Here is a 16,004-nt window from a genome sequence, read left to right as displayed (position 1 = left end):
CTGATGCATGTGTAAGAGCGTTGAAGCACCATAGAATTTATTTCCAGCAATAAAATGCCATATTGACCAGTTCTACCCTTGCAGGGATTTATTTTCAGGCAGGTGAGAGGTCATAAGGGGCTGGTGACCCTCATCGGGTTTTTACGACCCTGCAGCTCTAATGAAATCATAATACAGCAAAGCTAATTCATGGAGTAAGTTACTCTGAGAGAATCAGTCTTTAGTCCATTAACCCATTTGACCCTTCGGCTGTTTTTGCTCCATTTCCACTCTGCTCATTTACAGGCTTAAGGCACCGCTACCATACATCTCTCAGTGACTGCAGGCTCCCTATGCTGTTTATTTATAGTGTGAATAGTACTTCTTGTTTCGTCTGTAGTGGCAATATACAACTGTTTGTCATCAGCATAATGACGAACATTAAATTCATATTATCTGATAATATATAATCAAGGGAACTTATACAGCGAAAACAGAAGGTGTCAGATCATGTCATCCTGTGGCTCCTCGTTCACATTTATCTTCTAACTGTTTCTAATCCCCGTCTTGACTGAGCTGCGCTGTATTTGCATGCTAATGAATCAAATCTGCCCGCCAAACCAATTGTCTCTGGAAGAACAATGACTGCCGATAATCTGTACTGGTCTGAATTGTAATGAAAGTATTATTGTTAAGCGTAACAAGTGCAAAACCGACTTCTTAACCATCCCCCTGAGACGTCATGAAACTTTTGAGAAGAGCTTTGCAGGCCGAAATTTGCATAGGCTAATATAATGTAGCATTGGTTGCAAATAGGATTGGGGCCCTGCAGAGATTGCCCAACGGGACGATAATGGGTTCATGTGGAGGGCGTCTGTATATTATCCGTGGCATGGAAAAACACTCTTAATCCCCAGTCATCTTTGATATAAACTAATCTGCATTTATATAATAAACACGCTGCTATCGTGCTGTGAACCAAATTAATTGCATTTCACTTTGCAGTGTTTTGTCAGCCCTGCCAGGAGCTGCTCGGTGCTAAGAGTCACGTCGCTTTGCACAACGCTGTGTTGTGTTCACCACCGCAGGGCAACTGACAGCGGGTTCTGAATCTGTTTGCAACAAAAAAAAAAGTGCACAGTAATAGAATAAAATCTTAAAGGACAGAGAACATCTGCTCGGGTAACAGATATAAAAACTGCAGATTTTGACAATTTTCATTTAGAAAATTGCAGGTTACACAAATTAGAGTACTATACATGTAAATATGCTTGAGGTAATGACACAAATACACACAAACACACACTCAGTCACAAACGCACACACACAGACCCCCACACCCACACACACAGATAGAAGATCCTTACGTACAAATGGAACCACACAAAGGAATTCTGAGTCAGCTAAGTGCACAATAGACAATGTCACCACTTCGAACTCGCTTGTACAACACTGAGGATCATACACACTAGAGCAGGTAAACACTGGATGAATGTGCACACAAACACACACACACAAACAAATTTATAACCACTGCAATAACAGCAGTAAACACACGCCTACAGAACTTTTGAAATTTGTTAACTGTGCTTCTTTTTATCTGTAACTCAAGCAAGCAAACGTTTTTTTACTTTCCACATTTATCACATCTCAAACCTGCCAACTTTCAAGTTATTTTATGTGCAGTGAAAGGTTCAACTAATGATCTGGCGACCGCCTCGAGACACGCTGGTTCTACTTCATCGCAGTGGAATGGGAAAAAAAAGACAGGAGAGAAAGAAAAGAGGGAAAAATAAGAACAAGAATTGCACAGTGTGATGTGGCTCAAGGACACAAAAAGACAGATCAAAGGAGAAGCAGAGCTGTGGACATTTGCATAGAAGCTTTCACGCAGGTTCCACAGAGGCACACAGGAGGGGGGAGGGGGTTCTTTCTTTCAGTGTGGACTATAAATATCAATTCCAAAAAAATGTTGGGATGATATAAACATTTAATAAAATGCTGCGACGGAGTCAGTGAGTTGTGTGTGAGTAATAACTTCAGCCATATTTTTTCATGAATCATAATTATTCATTGTTGTTCTCTGCACGTTCCGTCCCCAACGCTGCAATCACACAGGATCCCCCAGCGACCCGAGATAATGGGACAAGAAAGGTTGGTAAGGACAACAACTCCCATGATCCCATGATGTCATAAACTAGGTATTTTGTCATTGTTTTGATTGACACGCCCATAGTGCATGAAGTTACTTTTTGTACAATTAAAATCATTCATTTTTAGAAATTAGAGCAGGAATATTGTCAGAATCTGCTATTAGCGATTCTTTTGGAAAATGTATCACGCATGCAGCGACAACTATGAAGTAAATTCCGGATGATTCTAAGTTCTTTATTTGTGGGTGTTTTTGTTGTAGTCAGGGATGATGAAGATGCAAAGTGTAAGTAGCACTGAATGTCAGGATATATTTGTCATTACAGTTATTTCCTCTAAAGCCTCCATGAGCTGTGTGACTTCCACTTCTGCAGCTCCAAAATCTGATCATAAATCACAAATCAACTCCCCGACCCTGAACTGTCCCACAGATGAATACTGATCGGCTCCTTTACCTTGATCTTCGATGTCCAGATTCTTGATCATCCACTGAACAATTTCAGAACCTGAAACCAGAGAGAGCAGATAAATATGAATCACCGAATAGCTGATGTATTCACGGGGTCCCGAGACATTCTCTGCATATATATGCAAATGAAAGAGAAAACAAAGGCCCTGTTAACTCTACCCATCACCCGCCATCATCACAGTGCATACCAATTCCTCTCACCTTGCCCCACGTGGGTGGGTAATGGGCCATCCATTACCAAATTTTATTTTCTGGCATCCTCTCCGAGCCAGTTCTTTTTTGCTTTAGCCCATTAATATAAATGACCAGAGAGGTGTAAAGACATAATGAAGCATCTCTGGTTTATGGTAACAACACAATGTGTAGGACTCGGTGACAGCACAGATACTGCAGTTGCCATTTTTTATTTAGTAGGTCTGTGCGTCATGTTTGACATATCCATCCCTCTCAAACAAAAGATAAACGATGGACAGGACACTGCATCATTGTTTAAAAATGACAGTGTTGTCATCAAAATGTATTTTTGGGCAACAGTCTAGACATGACTAGTAAATCACCTTTTACTATTTTCCATTTGAGGATGGCAACTTAATCATTTTCACATCTCAGAAAACAGTTCCCTCCGTCCCCCGGGCATTTTCACACCTCGCCGCAACAAGAGACTTTGGCACTTTGGCTAAATATATATTTTCTGAGTTACTATTACTGTCTGTCAGGCTGACAGGTGGAGGTGTGTCGAGGAGATGGAGCCACAGCAGGCCGGGGGGAAAAGGTGTGAAATGGAGATATGAGGGAATTCATGCGTTGAGACAGTGCGTCCCTGTCTCTCTGTCCGTCTGTGGTTTGTCTCTGCATTTCTCTCTCAGTGTTCCCACTTCCTGTTCAGTGCCCCCCCATAGCCAGATGAGATGTTTCATGGATTAACATCATTAATACAACCCCATTTTCACACTATCAAAGATGACCCACTTTCTAAGATAGAGCCTAAATGAGATGTGTAACGCAATCCTGTAACAAGGCTGTTCTCAAAACTGATTAATATCATAACCATAGATTGGTGTGCGTGTGTTTGTGTGTGTGTGTGTGTGTGTGTGTGTGTCTGTGTCTTATAATTTAACAATAATAAAAACAAAACGATAAACAATAAGATAAAATCCTAATGATCCCAGTGATAGCACAAATGGGATAATTGCTGCATCATAGGGCAGCATATACAGCTGCAAAGGAATACTTCAAATAGAGAGGATGCATGAATAAAAGAAAAATGAATAAAATGTACTTATAACATTTAGAGTTTGTTAAAATCACAGTAGCAAAATCTTTTGAGATGAAAGAATGGAAAAACGGTATAAATGGGAATAAAATGATGAGGAAAGAGTTGCTTCTTAGCTACGTTTGTGTTTCTCACTTAATACTCTAAATAAAATATCACCAAAGACACGAACCACACAACTGTATGAGTATGCACATGTAGCTATTAACAATAAATGTTAGTTTGATATTCATGCTAATTTGGTTTTAATGACTCTCAGAAAGCCCAAGGAAAACAACGGGAAAAAAGGAAATTGTAGAAATGAATGTATTTTGCCAAATTTGTGGGTCTAATTGGTGCAGAGGAGAAACTACTTGCAGAAACCTGCATTGGTCACATTGTTGTTTACGGTTTGGCCAAGTGGCAGCGCTCACAGAGGGGAAGCTGCCTGTGTCCTTGTTACAGCCTGAGAGACTGCAGGGGAGCTGTGTGGTTGAAGGGAGGTTGAGTCCAACTATCACACTCCTGAAAAAACAATTATACCTAAAAAAAAAAATGCACAGTTTGACTTCATTTGTCTGACATTGAAATATACTGTGATGGTCGTGTTTGCAAAGTATTTTTAGACACGTAGATGAGATACTAGTATAGTCCTGTAGAATGTAAATGTATTTACTGAATAGTATGTGCAAAGCAGGGCTACATATAAACGCCATCTGTTGCATTCTGGGATGTTCGTGACAACGTTCATGTTTCCTGCACTAATTCGAAAATATCTGACAAAAAAGACAGGACAGGATCCGAGCTGATTTGTTTTGTTTAAGACAAACTCACACTTGGTAGCAGACCTGGGATCAGAGACGACCTGTGCATCAGCTGCTCTTTAGATGCCTGAAGCAGACGTCACTGTGCCACCAACGTCACCACAGCTAAATTTAGCAATTTAAATCTATATGTGTGTTGATGCATTGGTGCCACTCACTGCCACTCTTTTTTTGTCCTAACCAAACATGTCAAAAGATCCAGGACATGTCCCTGGTTGTGACAGGCTACACTCTGTCCTTTATTAGCAGTGATAGCAACCAGTGGTGGTTCTGGCCATTGTTTGGGTCCTGAGGCAAATGCACCCTGAGAGAAGTGCAGGTTTGTGCACAGTTGACAGGAACAAGACGTTATATGACAAATCTAACAATTACATTAAGGATTCGGATTACTAATTTATAAGTAGACTTGTATAAATGTTTAATGTCTTATCGGGACTTTGATGATCTATTGATCTGTAGCTGTGGAATACACTATGCTTTGTTAAGAGCTCTAACTTTTTTTTAGCTGACATAGGCTTTTGAAATGATGCTGTAGTACTTTAAGTTGAATACAGTAAGTGCATATAGAGCACTTACAGGGCATTCTTTATTTTTATATTCCTATGCAGTAAAATATAACATCGATGGCTGAGCGCTGTCTAGCTTTTAAATGCAGTGTTTAACTGAGCTCATCTCTTATAGAGTATCACTCCAGCATGAATCTTATCTATTAGGTTGCACAGCTTGAAAAAATCCAACATGATCCTCTTGACACCAGCACTGCCGAGATGAAATGCAAAATGGACAACTCTCAAAAATACTTTCAGTGTTTTGTTTGGCATGAACATTGTAGTTGGGTACTTAGTGTGTGGGAGAAGAGAAGAGAAGAGAAGAGAAGAGGAGAAGAGAAGAGAAGAGAAGAGAAGAGAAGAGAAGAGAAGAGAATAGAGGAGAAGAGAATAGAGGAGAAGAGAATAGAGGAGAATAGAGGAGAATAGAGGAGAAGAGACTTACCTGAAAAAACACTGGGGATCTTGGTAAGAAAACTTTTCACCGTTCGGATGGGGATGCCATTTTTCTCATCTTGCATGTGTGCAATTACCTCCTCCATCTGGACAGCAAAGGGAGAGATGAAAAGGGGGGAGAGAGGAAGAGAGAGGGTGAGCTCTTTCCATGAACTTGCCTTAGAAAGTGCCGGTGGTGTGTGAGCAGCTCAGAGAGACGTAAACAGATACAAACGGCCATGTCTCCGGGGGAAAGTGAGGCAAGTAAGTTGGCGACTAACAATGTCTGCTGTCAGATTTCCGCCTCTTTTTGACAAATCCTTGTGATTTGTGTCATTTATCACAGAAAGCTGCCAGTAGGCTGCGCTCATTGAGTTCTGCAGCACACAAATTGAATTGTGGAAGCCTAGCAATGAGGTTTCTAGTTATTATCCATCACAATATATCTGTGTCCCGAAACAGCCACACGCACAAGACTTTGCGGAGCGGAGAAGATAAATGTTTGTCACTCCAAAGTCAAAACACATTGAGGACACAAACGCTTCGTGTTCGGCTTTGACGGAGCTGCAAATTTGAACCAAACGCTGCACGAAGCGATGACATGCACGGTCGATAAGACACAAACGGGCACACACGCAAACACACAAACATTCGCGAGCGTCACTGGGACTCAAATGTACTGGGAGTTGTCTCAAGGGCCTGGCAGAGCAGCACAAGGCAGCAACGTTTCCAAGAACACACAGAAGGGAGTGAAGCAGAGAGCAGAGCATGGCCCTGATACAGAGCTGCAGCCAGATCAGATGCCAAGAGATCTCTCTCAACCCCTTCCTCGGTGTAAAAATATACACATGGAAATATCTACGCAAAGTTGAATTGCCCGGCAACACACTGATATGTGAAACAGGCACACAAAATGTTGAGGAAATTCTGTCTGTGTAATTTACCAGAGAAATAACAACCAATCGATCTAGAGCTTTTACACAGAGTTTAATCTGAAAGAAGAGATCATGGGCATTAGCTGTCGGATTTAATTAATTAAAGTGAAATTGTTTGTCAGTATCTTTACTCCAAAATGAAAAGGTTTGTAAACAGTCTCATTAAACCCATTAAAGCCACTATATGTGGAATTAGAACATTTCTGACTGCTTCCTTTCAATGGCAGTGGTATTATGATAGACAGTGATGCTTGCTTCTGTAATGGGGGTGCTTGACCTTATATTAATAAGGTCAAGCGAGGCGGTCGCCAAGCTCTTAATCAAGCCAATGTTTCCCTCAATAAACTCTTAATATCTATTCTTAACACCACAGTGAATAGACACAATAAATGGGAAATTGGTTTTCTGGCTGAGTACACAGTTGTAAAATGTATTGAATTTGTTGCTCAGGTGAATTACCCATGTCTATAAAAAGTAAACCCATAAGAATGAATTCACTGTAGGTGACATAAGATGGTAAGACTTATTTTTAACATGCTGACAGAAATAATAACACCAGTTTATTCAGATTCAAGAAAGCGCAGATAGCCCTCTATAGAATCCATCACCATTCAAAATAAGACAAACCATTTTGCCACAAATGTACAGCTATATGACACCTTGTCTTTTCTACAAAATGTAGGCAATTTTTTTCAAATCAAAAACATGTTCACAAAATGTAAACATGCAGGGACCCAAGACAGAACCCTGGGGGACCCCACATCACAGAGGTTGAAGGGAAAAGTTTCAGTACAAGATAATAAAGGAACCTCATCTGGAAAGAGCCAAATGCCTACATGACTAAAGACATTACCACTGTATAGTTGTCCGTTATGTTTAAAATAGTTTTCTTTTCTCTAATTACTCCAAACATAAAACCAATCGTAACCTTGTGTAGGAAAGTCGTGACTGTGCACTGAACTGAAGTGATAGGTTGTTTTCACAGGTTTCACTTCATGGTTTATAACCACAATTTTGTTTCTCTTCCATGTTTGTGTAATACACACGCAAACATAAACACACATTATCAGTGGATCTCATCTTGGAAAGGCAACACCAATTTTAAATGCAGCCAGTTTTAATTTGTAACAAAAGGAGGATGTGTGGGCGAAAATAAAACTCTGTGGCAAGGAGAAGTGGTGAAGAAGGAACAGTTCTGATTATTGAAAAAAAAGAATGCTGGGTTTGATATGTAAATCTGTGATTACTTGGGTTTGGCACTTTCATGAGCTGGTAAGAAAGCTTTTAGCTAGTCAAACACCCCGGAGCTAACAATCCTCCCAGTTAGTGATCACAGCCCAATTGACAATGATGGAGCACAGGCAGCTTCTGTGAGAGCTGCTGGAGGAGAGTTGAAAGGCCAAGAGAAAACAAATTGATATTAGAAATGTACGCTTTGTAAATCAGAGAAGATTTAATGGGAGGCAGGTTGAAGGGTGCAGCTCAGACAGACTTAGAATATTTCATCACATCATAATGGATGGAAATGGGAATGTTGACATTTGACAGTTGAATATCAAACGTCTGAATCATTCTTTGGTGTTCCTCAACAATTCGAGGGGAAAGTGAGACAGGAAGTCGGTGCTAAAATTAAAAACACAAATCCTCCCAGTATTAGAATCACTCTTCAGGCTGGTAAATAAAAAAGAAGCAAAGCTGAAATCTCCAGTGCTCGCGTGGCCTACTTTTATGTGCTGTGTGCATCACTCCTTTTGTTGTTTTTCAAACATATGTCTCTAAATTAATCCTAATTGTGTTGAGCTCATCCCAGTTGAATAAGTATGGCTTAAAACGGCAGCCTCCTCCCGGCATCTAAGTCTCTCTGTCGTTCTCTGAGAGTCAACTGGCACCGTGGGACACAGAGCACACGAGGACAACGGCGGCAGTGATCGATACTTCACACACTCGCTCCTATCTCTGCAAAACCCTCACCGCCTACACATGGTGAAATGCCACCAGCGTGAATATTCGGGATCTAAAGCTCTTGAAGTCAGGATGCTCTCTGGCCTCATGTTGAGAGGAAGAGAGGAAGAAAGGAGGAGAGGAGAGTCGGTTCCCACAAGAGAGAGGGAGAGCAATACTCTCTCTCTCTCTCTCTCTCTCTCTCTCCCTCTCTCCCTCCCTCCCTCTCCCTCCCTCTCTTCTTCTCTGTCCCCCACCCATCCACCCACCCAGCGCCGTCTGACTGCATCAGCCCCTTAACAGATAAGAGTGAGTGTTTTGGCTGCACAGTGTGAATCATTGAATAATGATGGCACAGGACTCAGTGCATATGAAGTGACTAACAGAGGCTCCGGATATCAGCGCATACTGGGCTTCGGCGCATGGCTCCGAGCACTTCAAAGGCAATCACCGAGGGCACTCAGGCTGCAATCACCATGTTCTGAAGCAACGCTCGGAGGAAAGTAACATTTCAAACCGGGTTTGTAAATCGATCCTGGCCTCTTGGATTTCGTTTTAGGCGTTGTTAAGTGCACCATAAGTCCACTTATTTGACAGGCTTTTTCGAGGAAAAGGGAGCCGATAAAAGGGCCGGTTATTTGAAAGCTTCTATCCGGAGCCCACCAGGAAGGTGGGAGGTTTTTAAGAGGGAACAACACCATTTTCTTTCAATATCCTAAGACAACCCAAGGAAGGATGATAAAAAAAGGGAGGCTGGAAAACTGTTTCGCTGCCTCGGTAGCAACAGTGGAAGGTGGAAAGGTGGAATTGGTTTGCTCGAGCACCTTGTGCGACACACAAAAGTGAATAGTTGTTCAGATAAGATCCATCCCCATGTGCAACTGTGAATAAAATAAATAAACACCATGATTCGGCCTGAGAGTTTTTATTGAGTTGGAGTTCAGTGGTGTTACGATAGAGACCTTGGAGGGCTCACTGATGCAGGTGAAGAAATGTGGCTCATTATTGCCATTGAACAACCTTCGACACCTGTAGTGAGCTGCAGGCAGGGGGCGTTCGGTCGGTTGTTGATTGTGCTGCACAATCCACAGGCTGTAGTTTCTAGGGTTGACCTAGATGTCTAAGGTAGAACTAATGTCTCGGGTGCAATGAAAGCTTGCACCTGCACTTTTACACTTCTCAACTGTGCAATATTCCCTGAGCCATAATCCTCTGTCTGTGCAACATAAACGCAAAACATTCACTATACATATTCTCTCACATAATATATTTCTTTACACTGTATATATTGGTCTAATTCCATTCATGTTCTTCTATTATTCGATATATTTCTTGTATATTTCTACTTATTACTGCTTTTATATTGCAAATGACTAATAAAGGACTTCTTATTCTTATTTGTATTATTAAACATGCTTACCTGTGAGCTCTAAATCCTTTAAGACAGATCACAGTTCATTAGAGACTATATAATCCATAAAGATGCGCTTTAATAAAGACAAATTTTGCCATGACGCACACAGACAGAACTTGGAAGCCAGCTCACTCTCTGAAATGCAGCTTGTCTTTTTGGCGGAAATTCATACCGAGTTAATTCCAGTTTCTCTCTGTGTTGACAGACTTACTAACTGTGCTGCTGGGGAAATTAAAAGCTTCCCTATTCTCCATCTTCTCCTCCTCTCCCTCTCGCCTCTACGGTATTACCTCGACAGTGTTATCTGTGGACGAGTGTGTCTACATGGGGAGAACAGATATTCCTACCAGCTCAACATCGTACATTACAGAGGGGAATGCAAACATCCACACACGCAGAGAAACAGCATAGATAGTCCCATCATTACAGGATGCACAGAAAACACAGCAACTATCAGTCACCGTGCAAACAGAGCGAGTGACAGGATGCACACACACACACACACACACACACACACACACACACACACACACAGTAACAGTCTGAAAGCTTATGAACCGTGAAGTCAGGGATGATTATATTTTATAATGTGCATCATCAAAATAGGTGAGAAGCCCAGCTCGTGTCTGGCTTCCTGAGGCGGAGCAGGGGAGCCTGAACAGACCCTGTGGCTACACATGGCAGCTCCACCAGATAAGAACCGTCTTTGCAGTCGGTTGATCTCGGTTCCTTCTGAGCCGCAGACCTGGGATCTGTGAACGAGGCAGAGCCTGCGGTGGAGGCTGAGCGATACAATTTCACACTTAATTTTTGCCCTCAAAAACCAGCCGTGGTTTTTACATAAAAAAATACAGCACGCATATCAGAACTGGGGTAAGTAATTTTTAATAGGATCAATACTGTGATAATAAAAGCACTCAGAGATTCTGCAGCTGCACTAACTCGCAGGGAAACGCTAAGTCACCACAAAATGAATCACACATGTCTTCCAGACAGCCCGCTGCATTGGCTTATGAAGCAAGTCCAAAAACACCATGTTCTTCATGCCATGCTTTTGGGGGATAAGAGTGGGACACAATGTAGGCAACGCAAACTGTCTCTGAAAGAATTTGTCCCCCACCCGGAGCAGCTTTTGATCGAGTTACCTCTCGATGTTATTTGATCTTTGATCGACAAGGTTCCCCGCCTCCCTCTGCACAAAGGTGACATATTCAAATGTCTCCGCTCCTCTTCGGCGGTGACCTAGATTCAGGTGAGGAGGAGAAATCGCAGCGCTTGATGAACTCGAACTGCCGTAATTAGATTATCCGTTCTTATATAAGCTGTGAATCTCTGAAGACAGACGAGTGCTTATGAGCGGGTGAAAGACTTTCTGTTCTTCTCTGCCCATCACGAGACGTTAAACACACACACAAAGAAGCTGATGATGAATGGACACGTTTCCTAGGACCCACTGAGGAACGTCGAGGTCAACTGCTCATTTACTACCAAACACTGGGAGATAACCTGACCAGAGGCATTCATACCATAACATCCCTTTGTTAAACAAGAGCACTTTACATGGGCATTGTATCGAGCTCTCATATACAAACACATCCATCATATATTTGACAGCAGCTACAGAAACATGTCTGGCCCGGTGAAGCAGCTTTTGAATAATTAAATGGCATATTTTTTCACATCAATTATTGAGTTAAATAATTCAAATATTAAAAGACAGTGAAAGACTTATCATTGTATTACACAGCAGTAGATACAATACATGACAGACAAATCAGCCATTATATTTCTGAAGTAGAACCTGCAATGGTTCAACTTAAAACCTGCTAATGATCAATACGAGTGTTTTACACCTGAAAAGTCTGAACCAAGATTCGTGTCTAACATTGTTTACAGTTGATTTAGGTTTTCACATCTCAATTAAGAGAGGAGACCTTTGACCTTCTGTCTGACAAACATATGTCTTGTCGTCATCAGGTCAGAATTCTGCCCCTGAGGGAAAATAAAGACACTTTGAACCTTGAACCTATGTTGACTGCTTCTACCTATACTTGACATTGATTGGTAACAGGCATGTGCATCTGATTTGTTTTAATGTTTTATTAAACTAGATAGAACTCCTTCGACTTCAACAGAGAAAATGATGGAACCAGTTGACATTGTTGCCCCTGTCCTATGAATGCTGTTTTAGTATTAGAACACAAATGTGTTGAAGAAAAATGATCTTTTGACTCAATGCTTGACTCAATAAGATCAGGACGTTTACTAAGTGAAAGAGTGTTGAAATAAACTTACAAAAGATTTAGACAAAAACCGTGTGGAGGCAGAATACCCAGGATTACATAAAAACTGACGATTTTTTGTATTTTTATTTCTAAGTATCAATCATCAATTTAATTATTAGCTTCAGATAGTGCACTAGAAATCCAACCCCAGGTCATAATAACACTCAACTGCAACCAACCAATTATATTGCCGGGCACTCGTATTTGTGTCAGAATAAACACTTTATATGTCAAATAATTAAAAAAAAAGAAAACACTGTATTTACTGCAGTTCTGTGCACAAGTGCTGCACCAGATAAACAGTAAACCCATTCGCTCTGCTAACTGGCTCCTGTTCTGTTGACACTGAAACAAAAACACTGGCCAACACACAAAGTTATTCAGAGGTTCCAGGCTGCACCTGTAAAGCACTGCACCACTCGGGGCATTGGAAACGATAATTAGCCTGCAGATAGGTGAGGGAAGTTACCGAGCTCACGCTGACAAGGTTGTTGAATAGATGCCATGAATCTTAAGTCTCTCCGAGGTTACCGCTTGCGAGTTACCACAGCAACGCGGCCCGCGACCACTATCACAAGGACATCTTTGGCAGCCTGCCATCGCTCATTCATAAGAGAGAGAGAAAAGAAGGTGGCTGTGGGGGTGGTGCCGAGGGGGAGGGGTCAGAGACAGGGCGGAGAGACAGAGGGAGAGATTGTCTATAGGGGATCAGAAGATGGGATTTGGTTTTCTCTCCTTTTTCCTTTTGTTGCCGTCACGTAAAATAACCTCATCAATCATTTGTTCATCTATAAGCTGCATTATACACTGTGCGGTGTGTGTGTGTGTGTGTGTGTGTGGTGCAGCAGAGTAATATTATTATTGTTATGATTCCACAGTATTATTTTGTACTGCAGCAGAGTTAGTTATCACCAACAAAGTGACGGGAGGAAAGAGAGAGAGCAAAAAAAAACAGCAACTCTTCCCTTCGCCCCGGCAACAGATGCTCATGCTCTGTTTGCTCTGCTCACATTAAAATCCTACATGCACCCGTCCTGATTCCTAATCCATCCTAGGTCAAATTGATTTTTCTTCCCTCAATACTCACGCCTGCTTATTTTTGCATTTCCTTCCCTTACTTTTTCCCTGTTCGATTCCCCTGACTCGTGGAGACGCTGACTCCTCACAGGCGGATCTGACAGCAGCCTGTTTCACAGCGGGCCGGGTCAGAGAGCACGAGCAGCAGATGTCCAGGTGACAACACTGCCTGCAGAGAAGGCAATTACTCCCGTCCAAAACACAATGTTTATTTCTCCATCCTGCAGGCAAGACTCTGCAAACCAGCGATTAGCCGTTTAACAGCATCTGCAGTTCGGCGCTCGATAAGGCATTTTGCTTTCGGTTGTATTCATCGCCACAGTCGCCGTGCACACAATCAAGCTCCATTGAGCCATCAGTCAGACGAGAGCATCTGTTTCTTGGAATGTCACTTCACAGTTTCACACTGCAGGATGCTCTCTCACTGGGCACATTTGTCCCCCCTGTCATCTTTGTTCTTCATTATATGAGTAGAAACATCGCATTTTGCATAAAGAACCTGAGGAGGTAACATTCCTCTCTGCCATTTGCAGCTCCCGTCTTTATCTTTGCAGCAAACTATGAATTTTTTAGAGGGAAATTATTCCTCTTCGGCGCCTCCTCTCTCTCGCTTCACACCTAATACCATTAATGTGTTTCATAATGTACCTGCATTGGTGGTGTGCTGCTGGATCCATCATTTCCATAATGGAAAAGCCTGACGCCACTGGAAAACACTTGTTTTCCAGTGGCGTCAGGCTTTAGTTGCAGTATTATCATGAAGGACCGATGGTCGTCTTACTGCAGACGTCGGTTTATCTGGACGATTACGAAATGTCGTCGACCCCGACGCCTCCTCGGCTCCTCGAGGTGGGAGTGAGAGCCCGGTGATGACTTGATCTCATTTTGGTCGGATTTGCAATTTGATGAAAGTGAGAATGATGTTCGCAGGAAACAAGTAGATCTGTGATTCCTGGTGTAGTGTCACTGACTTCAAGGAGAGAGATGTGACGGTATTTCAGTTCTTTCCTTTGCTCTTGTTTAAGTAAAAGTTCTGCAAAGTTAAAAAGCCCAAAGTTTACGGTAGCGGGAGCTCTTCCTCACCAGAGGAAACATGGGAGCTCCAGAAACACCTTGTCGATGGTAAAGCAAGAACAGAAGTTCACATTCCCTACATGTGCTGGAAGTGACCAATCACAACAGAGTGGTCCCAGCTGGCCAATCAGAGCAGACTGGACTTTTATTGGGAGGGGAAGGGGGGCTTAAAGAGACAGGAGCTAAAACAAAGTGTTTCAGTCAGAAGCTGAAAAGAGGAGCTGCAGCAATGACCCTAATCACACTGTCAGTAATCATACTGTCTGTAATCACACTGTCTGTAATCACACTGTCAGTAATCACACTGTCAGTAATCCTACTGTCCTTAGCTGAATGTGTTTCCTGAACATTAGAGCGAGTAAACCTCTCAAGTCGTAAAACAAATGAAACCTGAAAATGAGCAGAAATATGCAGCATCCTTTTTCTAAAATAATAATAATTTAATACTTCAGTGATTTGAAATAAATGAAATACACTGGAAATTTAACACTGATTACTGGATTGTTTGGATCTGTAGCCCTGTGGAGATTTCTTACAAACAAACAAAATGCTAGTTTACTCACAGTGTGGTCGATTAAACACATTGTTTGTATCCTTAATGTTTAATGATGTAATTCTAAATGCTAAGATATCTTCAATTCCAGCATTTTTTAATCAATGTTTATTTCTTCTAATTTCCTGCCTGATCTGACAGATGCTGCACATCCTGACATGTGACCCACCACCTGTAGATCAGCACAATACTGTCATATCATAGGCAGGAATATGTGTCATGTCATCCCTGAGCACATGCACAAGATGAACTAAACAGGAGCCCACTCATAGGGTCTGGAACCTCAAATGTTGCTCAATAAATAAATCCATTCATGTTTCTTTGGGCTGTCAAATAATGCACAATATGAAGAAAGTGTAAATATTAAATAAGAAACCATTTAAAGCTGCATGACTGGATGTAACTTAAGGTGGTTGAAGTTATTAAAGGTTCATCCTCATCAGGTCCAGAGGGGAAAATAGGAAGTAGTTTGAGCTTCTCTTTCATTTCTCACTTCTTTCATTTCTCATTTCTTTTATTTGTCCTCAGATGTGTTTGGACAACAGTTCATACCGACTAGTTCATTTTGAGCAAACTGACCTTTAGTCTCGGGCCCATAACTCATCTGTTCTGCTGTTTTCCTGCAGCAGCAACCCACTGTCTTTTTTGTGAGATAAAAAACAATTGATAAAGTACAGATGTGATAGAACTCATAATCTTTTAACATCATATCTCTTGATGTTCTTCTGCCGGAAGATTTCAGTCGATTGTGTTAAACTCCCTAAACCCACAACAAATATATAAACGTCCTGCTGAAGGCAAAACAAGATGAGATACTGCAACTGCATAATGAACGACCGGCTTCTAATTTATTAAAAACTGCTGCAGTGAACAACTGGTGTTCTTCCCAGCAGACAAAGACCGCATCCCGGCCCAGCGAGTGTTTCCACAGGAAAGATCGATGTTGATGTGGGACTGAAGCAGAGAGCTGTCAGTCATGTGTGGTTCAGCCGTCTTGATGTCTGTCCCCAAGCTAATCCGTGCAGACCACAATCAGCAAAGAGCAAATCCGCATGACGCTGGCCGAT

The 16,004-nt window shown here is 41.8% G+C and overlaps 1 protein-coding gene across 1 annotated transcript in view; it reads right to left on the bottom strand.

Moving 5' to 3' along the window:
- The window catches only part of rgs7a (regulator of G protein signaling 7a), a 42,845-nt gene that overhangs the window by 11,979 nt on the left and 14,862 nt on the right, over nt 1-16,004 (bottom strand). Inside the window, exons 2-3 of the mRNA XM_053436760.1 lie at nt 5,669-5,765; nt 2,586-2,636 (exon numbers count right to left, since the gene is read on the bottom strand). Coding sequence (XP_053292735.1) covers nt 2,586-2,636; nt 5,669-5,765 — 148 coding nt within the window. The remainder of the gene's footprint in view (nt 1-2,585; nt 2,637-5,668; nt 5,766-16,004) is intronic.

Source organism: Pleuronectes platessa, chromosome 12 (genome assembly GCF_947347685.1).
Source record: "Pleuronectes platessa chromosome 12, fPlePla1.1, whole genome shotgun sequence".
Classification (NCBI taxonomy): Eukaryota; Metazoa; Chordata; class Actinopteri; order Pleuronectiformes; family Pleuronectidae; genus Pleuronectes; species Pleuronectes platessa.
This window is presented reverse-complemented; position numbering and strand designations above follow the sequence as displayed.